General features: G+C 54.3%; 1 protein-coding gene across 1 annotated transcript; it reads left to right on the top strand.

Moving 5' to 3' along the window:
- On the top strand, nucleotides 10,376-14,544 carry SIX2 (SIX homeobox 2). The gene is made up of 2 exons (XM_018055185.1): nucleotides 10,376-11,198; nucleotides 13,285-14,544. Exons 1-2 carry the CDS (start codon nucleotides 10,639-10,641, stop codon nucleotides 13,613-13,615), a joined length of 891 nt encoding a protein of 296 aa, XP_017910674.1. The 5' UTR covers nucleotides 10,376-10,638; the 3' UTR covers nucleotides 13,616-14,544.

Here is a 15,564-nt window from a genome sequence, read left to right as displayed (position 1 = left end):
AAAAGCTCAGTAACTAAATGTAATTATATTCTCTAGTTTCAACTCCTACCCCTCTATTGAGGTCTCTATCCCCTCAAAACTCCAAATCATGAACCAGCTCTCATGGAAGTCTGGTTTGAGGGTGACCTTGAGATATAAACGGAGAGAGAGATGGTCCACATGGTTTAAAGAATTATTTCCTCATGTGAGCATGAATGTGTGTATTCATCATTTCCTATGAATATATGTGTGCTGTGTGTCCATATGTGTATGTATAGGTATTTGCCTATATATACATTTGTTTACATGTATGTGCACACTCCTGTTTGATTCTTTGTGTGTGTGTGTAAATTCCTCCACATACCCTTTGAACAAAAACCCTAAATTAAACTCCAGCTAAGGCTACAAAATATACCACTGAATAACCTTTGTGAGTTTAATTTAAGCCTTTCCCATGAGGAAATCTCATTTTATAAAATGCTCATGGACTTCACAATCTGAATCTGTTCTCTATGTTTATCTCAACTTCAGTGCTTTTTCCCCGGGTCTGCTCCAGTCCTAGCCCTGGCTCCAGCCGTTCCCCTTTTCTTATAACCTCAGTTGAATACAAGGAACACTCACCCACTCTTATTTCACCTTGCATCCACATTACATTATTTTTGTTTACTCTAAGCATTAAGGTATTATTTGAAATCACATATTTTTGCCTGAATGTTCTATTTAGAAAGTTACAGTGCATATTTTATGAAGAGGAAATATGTCAGCTGGTAGTACCAATCTACTGAGAATCAAGAGCTCCAATGCCCCTGTAATTATTAATCAGAGGCTGAAAGCAGGAGAGAGGAGGAGGTATGAGCTGCACAGCCATGGGTGGAGATGACTGCCTGCTGGTTTCGTAGCTCATCACAGACCCAACCACAGAAAGACCTGAACTTCGAGGATCAATGCTGCAGCACTGTGTCCAGCATGACTGGGAATATGTGTTCAACAGCATGTGATTTCCTGTGCCTGGACACCTCCATGGACATGAACATGTGTGCCTGTGTTCACACACACGTGTGTGTGTGTGTGTGTGCACGCGCACAGGTGCATGGGCACATGTATGATGGGCAACACCCTATGACCTCTGTTTTCAAACACACCAAAAGGCTAGATACTTTGGGACTTCAGCCTACATAGATTAACTATGGAGCAGACTCAGCTTACGGAATCTAAAATTGAGAGTCATGTATAGTAAGAAGTTCAAAAGATCACCTTCAAGAACCCAGATTGTGCCAGCTCTAATCAGACGTCTGCCACTGATTTGTAAAGGCATCACTATACATCCATCTGCTGGGACAGGGTGAAGGGTCTTTGAGATGCTGTACAGGATAGACTAGACTTTAAAGAAGAAAGGGTATGATGGGAACAGAGGGTAGGGGCTGACTCGGGAAGACATGTTTGTAACTGCAGCCCAGTGTCCACTTTGCAAGCTCTTCCTAGGCAGTGTTAATTCTGGCCAAATAAACTTGTAACAATATCAAAACTTTATACCAAACATGGTAGATTGCAGGCCACCTGTGACCCTGCTTCATGGTGGGCTCTGTTCTATCTTCTTTTTCATCTCATGACATGGGCTGGAGCTGCACCTATCTAGGGTACAAGGGCAAAAGAAGAAAGAGTCCTGGTGCCACCCTGCCATATTTCTAGAAGCATCTGCTCATCTACTTACATTTCATTGGTCCAAGCCTATCTCATGGCCAAGCCCGGGGTCAATAAGGTATAAGCGGGTGGTGATGGGTGTCTACCAGAGAAGTGGCAGAGTGGGTAAAAATCATTCCAGATGGCTGAAATCTTGCGAAAGAATTGGATAACATGGAAAATAAGCTAATACACGCAAAAACTGATTACAAAGGGCCTCCTAAGCCATGCTAAGGAGTCTACATTTTATCATGAGGTTAATGGGTGCCATTAGAAGAATTTAAACATGAGAACAGGACAATCATATCTGGACTCTAATTTGGAAGCTCTGGCTGATTTATGATGGATGGACTGGGGAAGGCACCGCATTGGGGAGTGGGGAGAAGGAGAAAGCAAAGGAACTAATCTGTTAATGCCTCTATGTAGCAAGCCCTAGACTTGGGTATTCCATTGCAAACCAGTAGCCCTCCAGGCACTTCATTCTCCCATGGCATGGTTCAGAGTCCTGGGGAATTGGGCATGGTGCCATATAGTGCTGCCCAGGCACCCACCCAGCATCCCTGATTGGAGTGGGAATCACTGGACCTAAGATGAGCCTATAAGATTCTCTCTCTCTCTCAACAATTAGGAAAGAGACAGAGATTTTGGAGTGCCTCCTGAGTGCCCAAAGAGGGGAACACATGAAAAGGTAGGGAAATGTTAAAAGGAGAAGAAACAGAGAAACCTGTTCTTCCCAGAGAGAACAAAGATCCTCAGACAGAAGCAGAGAAAGGAGCCCCTTCTGCCACCCAGAGGGAGGAAAAGTGTTGCCTTGATAGCTATTTTCCAGTTTCTGGTTCCACCCCGCTTAAGGCCAGTGGTGTTCCCTGCCCTTCAATCCATGTGCTCGCCCTGAATCCTTGTAAGAAATTCATTCTTTTGTTTCTTCTGTTGGTCTGAGCAGATTTCTGAGCTTTCACTCAGCCCAGGCACATTGGGGGCCATGAGTACATACCAGAATTTACCAGCTTGGGGCTAAGACTATCGCTGTACAGTTTGCCCTGGTCACAGTGGTCTCCTACCCTGCAGGAGTTTCAGGGAGCAAAGGCCACAAACCCCAGGGTCTAGAGGCTGAAACCTGAGGCAGGCAGAGCTAGCTTCTCCTAGAGCTTAGACCCATCCTCCTGACACCTCCAGGGAACTCTAGCCTCTGACAGCCGGAAATGCCTGGGGAACCTGAGTTCAGAGAGAAGAAAGGCTTGGGGATAAGAGAGGAGAGTTTGATGAAAAAGCATTCAGTGAAACAGATCAGAGCATAGACTCTGCAGACAAACAGCCTGGATTCAAGAACTCAGCTCTGCCATAGCTGCTGGACTTGTACTTAATGTCTCTGAGCCTCAGTGTCACCACCTACAAAATGGAGCAGGTAATTATGCCTGGCTTGTGGAGGTATTTTGAGATGATGCGAGATAGCACAATACTTCCTAATATTACTTTTACTATTGAAAAGGAATTAACAGCAGCAAGGCTTATGGCTTTATGGATTTTGGTCTTAAGAACTGAAATTGCAGAGGCTCCTTACCAGCTGTATGACCTTGGTCAAGTTGCTTAACCTCTGAACTATCTCCTCCTTTGAAAATGCTAACCCAGTATATAGGATTATGGTACCCACTCTGCATTAGTATACTGTTTTGTACATAGAAGATACTCTACCCATCAAAGACATTAGAACAGATACTCCTGGCTGTCTCTCTCAAGGAGCAGGGAGCTGACAAGGAAGGAGTTAAGAGAGAGGAGGGGAGTTGCTTCGTTTACTCTGGGTCACATATACACAGTCCACACCCACCATGGAGCTTTCATTGTGAGTTCTGCTTTGCACTCAACGCTGAAAACAAACACAACAGGGGGAGAAACCTCAGTCTCAACCCCAAAGGAACATGCGATGTCACACCCTTATGCAGCTATCTTTTCTTTGAGAATTGTCTTAATGAGACCAAAACCCTGGGAACACCATAAGATATTACAAAATATTATGGCAGCTGAAGTTCTCTTGTTCCTCTCTGAATGGAGACACAGTCTTTTCACATGCTTAGCTCATTTCCTTTTCCCCAACCCTGGGGAGCAAAGTAAAGGGGTTTGTTACCCCTACTTTTTATTCTCCCTAGACTAGGAAACTGACTCCAGAACATTGTACAGCTTACCCTTGGTCACACTGTTACTTAGTGGCAGAGGCAGGATTTAACCCAGATAGCCTGACACCAAAGCCCACACTCTTTCCAAGGCTTCCATGGATGGTGAACTACTGACACCAAGGGAGTTGCACATGTACAAGCTCCTGTCTTTCCAACTGCTCCAGAACCTCCCGTCACACACCTGAGCACTTCCCATGATGCCTAGCCCAGGTCTGGGAAACCAGGGGGGCTTGATAATACTCGTCATCTTGAAATTAAATCTGCCTTTAGACACTTAAGTCAGGTGCTTTCTGAAAGCACACTGAACATATGCAATTGCGTAAACATACCATCCTATCATCCCAATGACACAGCCTCAATTATTGAGCACCTACTGTCAACCAGGTGCTCACAAACTTTTATCTCCAGTCCCCAGTGCAACTGTATTCAATAAGCAAATGTTGAATACTTTTTGTGTGCCTACTGTTTGTTATCCTCATAGGCAAAATAAGGCCCCAAGATTGAGTGACTTACTAAATTGGCGACCAAGGACCCAGACCTATATGCTGCCAAAGCCCATGTCCTCTGCCCTAGCCAGCCTACCTTCCCCATATGAGAACATTTACTAACAATGCAACTGTATTAGAATGGGCGGAACAAAGATGGTAATTTCCAGAGGGCCAACCACATCTGTCATCCCAAAACAGAATGCTACAGTGCTACCAGAGGACATCTATTACAGACTGACAGTCCCTCTGCAGTCGTCTCGTGCACCGGCTTCCCTGAGTTACATGCCGTCCCTGGTAGGGCTATATCTTGTTTCTACCTACTTTATTAAAGCATTCTCACAGTGCTATGCATAAATTAATTAGCACACATTCTTCTAAAAGAAACAGTCCCTGGATTTTAGCCTTAATTCACAGAGACAACAAAATACAGTATTGGATTTCCAGGTTAAGAACAATCTTGGCTTTTTCCAGGTTCCCTTTTCAAACGCATACTTACTGGAAAGCCCTGTGTGGCTGCCTTCAGTGGTGGGGTGGGAGTGCCCTCTGGCCCAGGCATAGCTACCCAAGTCAGGAGAGCCAAGAGCAGTCACCAGCCAGGGGAAAGGGGTATCACTGATGAGTGGGGCTGATGCATTGTAATTAATGGTAATAAAAATAGATACTGCAGGAGAGAGAAGTGCCAAGCCAGGAATCCCTACTCTGGGATAGAATTTCTCACAGGTAATGGAAAGAAGAAAGAAAGAAAGAAAAAAGTCCCTTCTTACAGGAAACCTGATCTACACATTGCCTACAGAGGATTTTTGTAAAGTAACTAAGGAAATGCAACTAAAGAAGCAGCCCCACAAAAATGAGAATAGCTCAACTTGGAAAACTCTCCTGCAGCCCAAGGGAGCCTGGTACTGCTATAGGCAGTTAGATCTCGAATTGCTAAGAGCACAGTGTTAGGTCTGTCGCTTCTAGGTAGCCCTTTGGAGGCTACAGCACCCAGGATTCTGGCTGGAGAACGCCATGAGTCTTCCCCTGCAAAGAAAGGAGGGGAAGAAAGCAGGCTGGAAGCAAAGCACGGGAGGAAAGAGGAAGAAGAGGGCCATTTTCTTATTGGCCTGGTACTTCCCAGTTGTTGCTGACAGTCTAATCCCATTGGTCATTCAGGCATCCGTTCGAACATCTCCTGGACGCCCACTGTGTGCCAGGCAGATCCAGTGTCTCCAGGGGGCACATGCGACGGTGAAAAGCCACTGACGGTCCCTCAAGAATCATGGGATTAAACCCTGGCAACTTAGTGTGCCCTGGGACGGATGTGTGTCTGTCTTCGAGGGAGCGCGCTGCACGGACGCGCCCCCCATCTCGTGCCCTCTCTGCCCGCGCGACCGGCCAGTCAGTGCCGGGCTTGTTGAGCAGGAAGGAACCGGCGGCCGTTCCCCGGCACCTCTCCCGGCTGGGCCAGAGGCCTACGGGAAACCGCGCACCGACCCACCGACCGGGACTCTGGGACCTCCCGCGTGGGGGCGCTCGCAGGCAGACCCGGCGGAAAGGCAGGGCCGGGTTCGCGGGCCCTCCGCGGTTCCGCGGGAGAAAGCTGGCGGCGGACTTCCGCGGCTTTTTAACCCGAAGCCGAGAGCCTGGCCCCCTCACCTGGATGCCCAACGCTCCGCACCCCGCAACCCCCTCCCAGGCAAAGGGTCCCGCTGTCCGCTGCCAGCCTTGGAGGGAGCGCCGCGCGGGTAGGAAGGTCTCCGGGACCGAGCCGGGACCGCGGGCGGGGACGGAAAACCCCGAGCCGGGCCGAGCGTCGTAGGCAGGCGGGCTGAGCCCGAGACCTGGGGACCCATCTCAAGTCCCACTCGACCCTGGCGCCACCCCGGGCCAATTCCCCGGGTTTTCCGGCCCCAGACCAGCCCCGAGCCCTAAATTCTCGCTCTTTTCGTTTGAGCAAGATCCCCTGTGAGCCCGCGGCCTCCAAACCGTTTGCTCGAGAGGGCGCTCCAGGCTGCCGCATGGATCCAGAGCAAAAGGCCGCCAGGGCGGAGGGGCAGCGGCGGCCCCCGGGGGATCCTGTTGCTCCGGCCCTGGGAGCCTGCGGCCGTGCCAGCCACGTGCGGTGCAGGCGACGCCACGATTCGCGCTGTTTCACGAGAGCGGCCACCCGGAGCCCAGTGCCCTGCATCCGCACCGGGGCGCAGGGCGCAGCGGGAACCGTCTTCAAAAACGGAGAATTCTGCGAGCGGAATTCCCGGGCCCTGACCTGCCCCAAACGTCGGCCCCAACAGAAAATAGCGGGGTGCGGCGGGGAGGGGAGGGGGTTTGGTTGCAGAGGGCTGGCGGAGGCGAGGCGATGCGAGCCCGCTTTCAACGAAACGAGAGCGAAGTCCAAGCAGGAGGCCAGGTCTGGGCGAGCGTGCGCGGGAACGGGGGTCTGCCGCCGCGGCCCGCCCACCCCTGCTTCCGCAGCCCCAACCCCAGCCCGGACGCCCCAGAGATTCAGAACCGCCGGGAAGGCCTGAGGCGGGCGGTGCAAGGGGCCCTGTCTGCTCAGCGGATTTCTGGAGTCTGTATAGGCTGGAAAAAATAAAGAGAAAAGTTCTAGTCCTCTGGTTTGGCAACGAACCCCTGCCCCCTTCTCTGCTGGCGTTGGAAATAGCCAGCTAGCATTTCCTTCTCCTTAGCACCCCCTTCCTTCCAAAAAGCTCCAACTCAAAGTGAGGGGAGCCCTTGGGAGGCTGGTTCCTCTGTTTTCTCCCTTTCTCTGAAAGTCCCTGGAGTGGGCCATGTGCCACCCCTGGGATGGGCAATGGGTGCCATCTGTGGGTACCCAGCCCCAGACTGTCCCTGTCCAAGAGTCATGGCAGGGGCATTTGGTCAGTGTGGGCTCATTAAAGAACACCCATCCATACCTGCGGCTGCCTTCCAGAAAGTCTATCCCAGGGGACTTCCAGCCTACTTGGAGGCGAAAGAGACATTTCAATAAGACCCAAATTTCCAGAGGTCTACAGAAGTTTTCTCCTCCGCAGCCATGGAGCTTCTCCGATTTGTGCGGAACTCTCAAGTGTGTCTTAGGGGAGGAATAGATTGCATATTTCATAGATTTCTTGGATTGGTTGGAAGGGGTGGCAGGGGAGGAAGACCCAAGGCATCTGGCAACCTCAGGCTCTCCAGTGGGTGCTCTGAGCACTGGAACCTGGGGCTGAGATTGCCTTAGGGTCAGGCTGGCATCTATCAAGTCCTGGAAGACCCAAACACCTGCCAGTTGCTCTATCCTGTGGGGCAAAGGCTGACAGGGAGGGATGCAGAGTGTAAAGAGGCCCTAGCTGACCTCAGTAGGCTTTTTTAGGGCAGGCACTCAGGTGCTGCTGTTAGCAAAAGGTTTTAGCCCAGACCTGCTAGAACCAGTTTCCTACAAATATGGAGAAAGGAAGAGTGGCACATGGACATATATGCATGCATTGGGTAATGGTGATACAGGATTTCTGTGCTTACTCTTTCCATATGACACAAACGGTATTGTCCAAGATGGCAGGTGCCACGGGTGTACTCCTGGCAGGTCTAACGGGCTCAACACCCAGAGGCCACAAAGAGAGCAACACTAGAAAGGACAGTAAGTCTGAAGCTCCAGAAAATCTGCCTTAGCTGAACATGGGCAGGACCCAGTTCCAAAAGAAGTTCAATCTTGCAGCTCCAAGGGGCCACAGAGGGGCATATTCCCAGTAGAAGCTGTGGCTGAGGGGGCAGTTTACCCACCTTTTCAAGGTTAATATTCTTAGACTCACTCCAGTAACAAACAGGGACCTTAAAAATCACACAGGCCTTATCTAATAGTGGAGAAAATGAGGCTGTAAAATGGCCCAGAGTCTCATGCCAGGAAGTTACTGCCCAGTCCCACTCGCCTGCAAGAGACCAGGGTGCTCACCACAGCTATAGCCTGATCACGGGGTGGCCATGGCTGGGACCTGCCTACCAGTTGTTAACCCTGTGGCTGAGAAAGGGGGCTTGCAAGGCATAGGTTGCCCTTTCTTGGGACCAGTAAGGTGGGCTCTGAACCTCACTGCAGCCAGGGATATGTATTTCCCCATGTTTTCCAGAGTCCTCTAAGCCCGACTCTGAGGTGAACTCTGTGTGGCAGCGCACAACACTCTGGATAAAGTGGCCTGGACACAGCAGGGCTCCTCCCAGCAGACAGATGCAGGCTCTGAACATGCCACCTGAACTTTTGCAGGGAGCTATGGTCTCAATACACCTGGACAAGCCCCCAGAGGCAAAAGTCTTAGGGAGACTTGGGTTCCACTCATTCATGCCTGCAAGTCCCCCAGAGGACTGCTAGAACGCTTAGAGCAGGGAACTTTGGGAAATGTTGCTAAGGGTTAGACGAATAAATAGGTGCCTTGCTCAAAAACACCAGGGAAAGTCAAAACCTGAACCAGGGGTTCTGGACTCCCCCTCCCCCCCCCCATTCCAGTGTTCCTAACACCAACTTCCGAGTAAATTTAAAGGGGTAGGAACCAACCGAGAAGCGTGACCTAGACAGACTGCACAGTCCTAAACTGAATGCCGAGCCCAGGCTGTTTTGGCTTGGGTCCTGGCACTGGGAGCCAGCGAGACTCCAGCCTCCAGGCGAAGCGGAGGTGGAAAGGACTACTCAGTGAAGGATCTAACCCCGGGGCTTTTCAAAACCGTAGAAACAGCCACAACACCCACCTCTTCCATCCAGCTCTCACAGAGCTCTCCCAGCTCTGCCCTTCTCGAAAGAGAACCAGCAGCACGTGTTTACATATGCGCCCTGACAAAGAAGTAAAAAATGCAAGATTCCCTTTTTAAGCCCCTCATTCCGCTCATTTAAGCTCAGCGACCCGGTTCTCATGTTGGAGTTGGCCAGAGCCGAGTCGGAGTAGAGAGGCCAGAAGGGGGTGTGGATCTTGCCTCCACTCGGTCCTCCCCGACCACCCACAGGGGAAGCGCCACGAATTCAAGATTCCCTGCCCTCGCCTTGCCGTGGGCAGACCACCGGCTCTGCCCACCGGAGTTAACTTCCGTAGAGGCCGCACGGAAGTGCCGGGCGCATTTCGGGAGGTGGGACCCGTGGAGTTAAGTCTGTGTCCCCGCCCAGGGAGAAGCAGAGAGCGCTCAGCCGGGCGGTACCGGCCGCGGGGCAGCCGGCCCGGTTATGAGACGAAGGAAAGGCGGGATCCTCCAAGAAGTAGATTGTCAGGCGTCTGCCTGTGGCCACTGCCAAATTTTCCCTTCTCTCTCTTACTCCCTCCCCCTTTCCCTAGCAGACCGGTCGGGTCCCGAGCTCCTAGGATGGGGGTGGAGCACTGTCAGCAGGAAAAGTCAAATATTTGAGGGGCGCCCGAGAGCATCCAAACTCTTCCACCCCACTGGTCGGCTCCTGGGCACAATCCACCCGGCAAACAGCTGCCCCAGAAACGGCGTGATGACCCAGGGGGCATCCGGAGAGGCCTTGCGAAAAGCTGCCCTAAGTTTCTTCCCCATCGTGGCTCCCTCCGCCCCTCTCCCTCTCCTTCTTCCCGGCACCCCCTTAAACAGTCCTCCGCCTTCTCTTCTCCCCTCTTCCCTCCCCACCATGGTCCTCCCCTTTTCTTCTCCGCGCGTCTCCTCTCCGCCCCCCCACCCCACCCCGATCCAGCACCTTCCTTGCTCTTTGGGCGTCCGCCCCGTCAATCACCGCCGCCGCCAGCCCCAGCCCGGCCCTCACCTCCTCCCCGGCTTTTGGAGAGCCTCCGGCTCCTGTCTCGGGCCGCCCTCCGCTCTGCGCGGAGCCCGGCGATCTGTCAGCGGAGCCGGCCGGGGGGAGCCGCCTGGCCCGCCGGGGCTCGGGTTACCAGTGACTGACAGCGTCTCCATGGCGAATAATTTGACTCCGACTATTGTCTGGCGCGGGCAGGCCCCGGGTCAGATAACCAGACCAATCAGGGCTCGGGCCGCAGCGCCTCATGCCCGCTTAGAATAATATTATTAAAAAAGCAGCGAGCAAGCTAGACGGGAGGGAGAGAGCGAGAAGCGAACGAGAGAGAGGCGGGCGGGAGGGCGGGAGGGCGCGGAGCATGCGGAGCGGCGCCGCGGGCGGCCCCCGGGCTTGGACGAGGGCGCTGGCTAGGCACGCGGCCGGCGGGGGCGTGGAGCGGCGCGGGATCCACGGCCCGCGCGGGGACGTACTACAGTGACTCCGAGTTCGCCGGGAGCCAGCGCCAGGCCAGGGGCCCCCAGTCCGCCTCTTGGCTCAGGAAGGTCCGGCGGGGAGGCGCCCATGCCGGACCGCGCAGCGCGCTGAGGGCGCGCGGGCGGGCGCGGGAGCAGCCGGCACCATGTCCATGCTACCCACCTTCGGCTTCACGCAGGAGCAAGTGGCGTGCGTGTGCGAGGTGCTGCAGCAGGGCGGCAACATCGAGCGGCTGGGCCGCTTCCTGTGGTCGCTGCCCGCTTGCGAGCACCTCCACAAGAATGAAAGCGTGCTCAAGGCCAAGGCGGTGGTGGCCTTCCACCGCGGCAACTTCCGCGAGCTCTACAAGATCCTGGAGAGCCACCAGTTCTCGCCGCACAACCACGCCAAGCTGCAGCAACTGTGGCTCAAGGCACACTATATCGAGGCGGAGAAGCTGCGCGGCCGGCCCCTGGGCGCGGTGGGCAAGTACCGCGTGCGCCGCAAGTTTCCACTGCCGCGCTCCATCTGGGACGGCGAGGAGACCAGCTACTGCTTCAAGGAGAAGAGTCGCAGCGTGCTGCGCGAGTGGTACGCTCACAACCCCTACCCCTCACCCCGCGAGAAGCGCGAGCTGGCAGAGGCCACGGGGCTCACCACCACGCAGGTCAGCAACTGGTTCAAGAACCGGAGGCAGCGCGACCGGGCAGCCGAGGCCAAGGAAAGGTACGAGTAAGTAGAGCTTCCACAGCAGCTTCCCCAGGGCTCGAGGGAGAGGGGGTCCCGGGACCTCTACTCAGCCCCTGGAGAGGTCTGAACTGGGCCCCTGGTCCCAGCCAGGGCCCTGCTGCGGCCTGATCTAACCCAGGCTGCTCTTTCGGGAGACCAGATGAGAAATTTGTCTAAAGCGGGCAAAGCAATCGGGCAGTCGTCAACTAACTCCCTGATCGCTTGTGTGCAAACGTGGAGAAGCAGCGAGCCTCGGGGTCAAGGCAAGACAGTAGGCCTGGATTCCAGGCAAGGGGGGCGAATACCGCAGGCAGAGCCTGATAGTTCTCCGCAGGTCGGAGAGCTGAGAGGTTTGGCGAGGACTCTCGGAGTTGCGGGTTTTAAGACTGCATGCGAGAATTCACCAGCTCTTCCTGGAACTTTCCGTCTGCCTCACTGAGCAGCACCAGGCCGCGTGATTAGAGGTCAGGACTGGGATTGGAACTTTCCTGATACAGCCTGGATGTAGAGGGGCCTAGAAGAATTTTCCTTGTCTGGATAACGGGGTTGATAGGGAAAGCCTTTTGTCCCGCATTGAAAGGACCAAGAGGCAAAAGGCTTGGGGAGGAAGTGTCAGCTCCTGGAGAGAAGAAAAACACATGTCCCCTTTTCTGCCTTGTTGGACCGAGCAGCCTTTCCCTGGATTGCCAAGCCTTTAGCTCCTCTCTCCTTAGGCTCTACCCTCTCTGGCGGGTAAGTCGGTAGGTCTAGGGTGAGCTGAGAGCAACAGAAGGGCTGGGAGTCACTCGTCCTCAGGGAAACCCAGACTTCCTAAACTAGCCTTGCAGTTGACAGTGAGGCCCCTGTGGCTTTGGCCTCTCAGAACCCCAGTTCTGGAGGAGGAGATGGGAGAGAAACTGTGGGAACAGACTCCAACCTTAGTGTAACAGCAAAGCAAGACACCTGGGGTCTGTAGTACTGGGTGTGTGAAGCCCAGAGTGAAGGGCGGGGTCAGACTGGGGGTGCTGAACAGTATAATCTGAGGCGGGGAGGAGGCTTCCAGCTGACCCTGGTATCTAAGACCATGAGGTTGGGGTATCCACAGTTGTAAGGATTCAGCTGCCAGCCCTGTGGAAAGTCCTCTTCCAGGAAAACAGAAAGAAAAGGCCCTGGAGTCTACCTAAGAATTCAGATTTCCAAATCTGGGTGAGGGGCTGTTGGTGAAAGACCCTGCGGGTGAGGGGTTCTCCCTGTGGAGGTCCCCCTCCATTCAGACTGACGTGTATCCAGAATCCTGAAAAACTAAGTGCACAGGCCAGCCCCCAGGTGAAGGCGGAAGAGTCTCAGGTTCTGGTATGGTGGGAGAATCTAGGCCAGGATTAACAACCATCTTCCCTCTCCCTTCTCTCAGAAGCCACCCTCCACACCCCCAGCCTCAGGCCCCAGCTGAAGCTTCCACTGTGCCACCTGGGAAAGGGCACCTTTGTACCCTTCGGGCCTCGTTCCGTAGGCCCCACAGGGAAAACTCTAACGCAGCCCCGACAATTTGGAACTAGAGGGAAAAGACGCTTCGCTCTGGAAACCTGTCCCTCCAACAGATTTCCCTCAAGCAGAGGAAAGCAAAGGGAGATGAGGACCTGCGAGATTTCTCAACCTCGAGGCCTCAAGTGGACCCTCAGCTTAAAATCTAGGGTTCCTGACTCTCCTGGTACCAGTTCTCCACGACAAATCCTGGCTTTGTGTTCAGCCAGGAGTGATCTGAAAATCCAGGCACCTTCTCTTCTTCCCTGTCCCTCTGCTCTGGAAAAGAAAGGTTAACCACTCAGTGGGGGCAAGCAGGGAGGGCAGACACAGGAGAGCAGAAAGGTATTCCTGAGATTAAGAGCTGGAGAGGTGGGGAGACAGAAATGATACAGGGAGAAAGTATAGAGAAAGAAATCGGGTCTGGAGAGACTAAGAGAACCACAGCCCAGACCTGGAGGAGAAAATGGTAGAAGCCGAAAACACCCGCAGGCTGCGCGCGGCGGCTCTGGCTCCCGGCAACACTGCGCCGAGCGGCCTCGGTTTCCCCGCTGACCTCGCTGCTTTGCTCCTGCTCTTGCAGGGAGAACAGCGAGAACTCCAACTCTAACAGCCACAACCCGCTGGCGGCGTCGCTGAACGGCAACGGCAAGTCGGTGCTAGGCAGCTCGGAGGACGAGAAGACGCCGTCGGGGACGCCAGACCACTCGTCGTCCAGCCCCGCGCTGCTGCTCAGCCCGCCGCCGCCCCCGGGGCTGCCGTCCCTGCATAGCCTGGGCCACCCTCCGGGCCCCAGCGCCGTGCCCGTGCCCGTGCCGGGCGGAGGCGGCGCGGACCCTCTGCAGCACCACCACGGCCTGCAGGACTCCATCCTCAACCCCATGTCGGCCAACCTCGTGGACCTGGGGTCCTAGAGCCCCTCCTGCCTCGACGCGCTTGCCTTCTGGCCTGGGCGCTGGGGACCCAAGAGGGACCGTGTCCGAAGGGCGGCCCGCGCCGGCGGCCCCACCAGGTATTGAAAGGCCTGCGCGCTGAAAGGGCAAGAACTGCCGGCCCGGGTAGGACGGATGGCTCTCTGGTTTAGTCTTTGTTCCGGATTTTTTTTTTTTTTTTTTCCATCAAGTTGCTTTGAAGGTCCTTTCGAGGCCGGACCGGGTCTTGAACCAGGGAAGGGAATAAATTATACACCATTCTCCTACTCTTTCTAACTGCCTTCTCCTCCCCTCTCTTCTCTCTCTTCCTTTGCCTTCCCCCCTCATGGTTCTTCCTCTTCCTTCCCCTTCCTCCTCTTTTCTCCTTTCCCCTTCTTCTTCTTTCCCCTTTTGCACTGTTTCCCTCTGTGCCTCTTACTTGCCACCTCTCACTAGATTTCTGTTACTCTGTCTGTTTTTCTGTCTCCTCTCCGCCAGCCTCTTGCGCCTGGCTAGCTGTACCCCTCAGTGTTTCTCCTTATGCCTGGCCATCTATGTGCCCTCCACCTATTCCTCACTTTCCCAGGGTTGGAGTGGGAGGGGAAAGAGCAAAGAAAAAACAGGGCCTTTGAACCCGGGCTTTCTCCAGAGGCCCTTCCCCGAGGTGTCAGCTTTGTGCCCAGTAACTTAAGTGAAGGAGAACGGGCCAAGGAACAGAAGTCCCTGCACGCCCCCTTGCCTCCAGCCCCTCTGTCTTGGTGAGGCCCCACCATGCTCTCTTATTCCTCCCCGGACAGGGCCACCCGGCTCCAAGCGGAGCGTGCCTCTGGAGCTGCGGACTTGCCATCTCCCTGTTATGCCCTCATGTGAATGTTCTTCGGGAAATATTTCTGCTTTTATTTTATAATAAAATTAGAAATCATAAATATAAATATGGATATATACCACAAGGCCTGCCAGCCGGACGTGCAGCTGTGTCTGATTTCCCTACAGGGACTCAACACCCCGGGTGGACCGTTCTGGGCAGCCATGCCCTTTAAGTCATGGAAACTGGGAGATGCCTTCCCACATACACAACCTATATCAAAAGCCAAGTGAAGGGACTGAATACTCTGAAACCTCCTGCCCCAAAGCTCTCTGTCCCTTTTCTTGCCCCTGAAGCTCCCCACAGGAGTGAGGAGGGGGCAGCTGCTCTTGGGGCCTCCTCTGCCCCCACCAGCCCAACAGTGTCCTCAGCCGACTCTTTCTTCACCTGGGAATGGGGGTAGGAAATGAGGGGCTGTGTGCGGAATGTGGGTACATGTGTTTGAAGATACCAAGCCTGGGGAACAAGTTGGGCCGTGGAGTTTTCCTAAAGGGCGGACTCCTTAGCAGTGACCGCAATGCCCAGAACCAGGTGGAAGTCACTGGGCAGATGGGCAGCCGCTGATCCAGCCGTGAAGCCGGGATCAGGCGTGTGGCCGTGGAGCAAAAGTCTCCATACTTCGAAATCTGTTGGTTTGGGGTGGAGTCGAAGGGGCCTGGGGAGGAGGGGAGTCCTGGAGACTGGACAAGCCCGGCTCTTGGAATGCGTGTTCTGAAAGGGAACAAGCAGACGCCAGGACTTGGCTGGTCAGATCGAGGAGCCTCTGCCATGTGTGGTGCCTCTGCGTCCATAAATTAACCAGCACTGCCCCCTCCCCTCTCGGGGATCCAGCTTCCCCGAGCCCCATTCAGCGACACGTCTAAGCTGGTCCTGGCAGATCTGAAGCAGGCGGGACTCCTCGCCAGGGAAGTTGTGGCTTTTTCGTGTCAGGTCTTGGGGAGCTGTTGGAACACTTGCCTCCTCTGTGACCAGGACACTTTTAACTAGATCTGGTGGCCCTGGATGAGAAGGGATGGAGAGGATGAAGCGTTCTTGCAATCCGTGATCCTGGAGCTCGGGGAGTTACTTCTCTGGCACTTGACTCTTT

This window comes from Capra hircus, chromosome 11 (genome assembly GCF_001704415.2).
Source record: "Capra hircus breed San Clemente chromosome 11, ASM170441v1, whole genome shotgun sequence".
NCBI classification, from domain to species: Eukaryota; Metazoa; Chordata; class Mammalia; order Artiodactyla; family Bovidae; genus Capra; species Capra hircus.
Note: the sequence above shows the minus strand (reverse complement) of the source record. Positions and strands in the feature narration are given on the sequence as shown.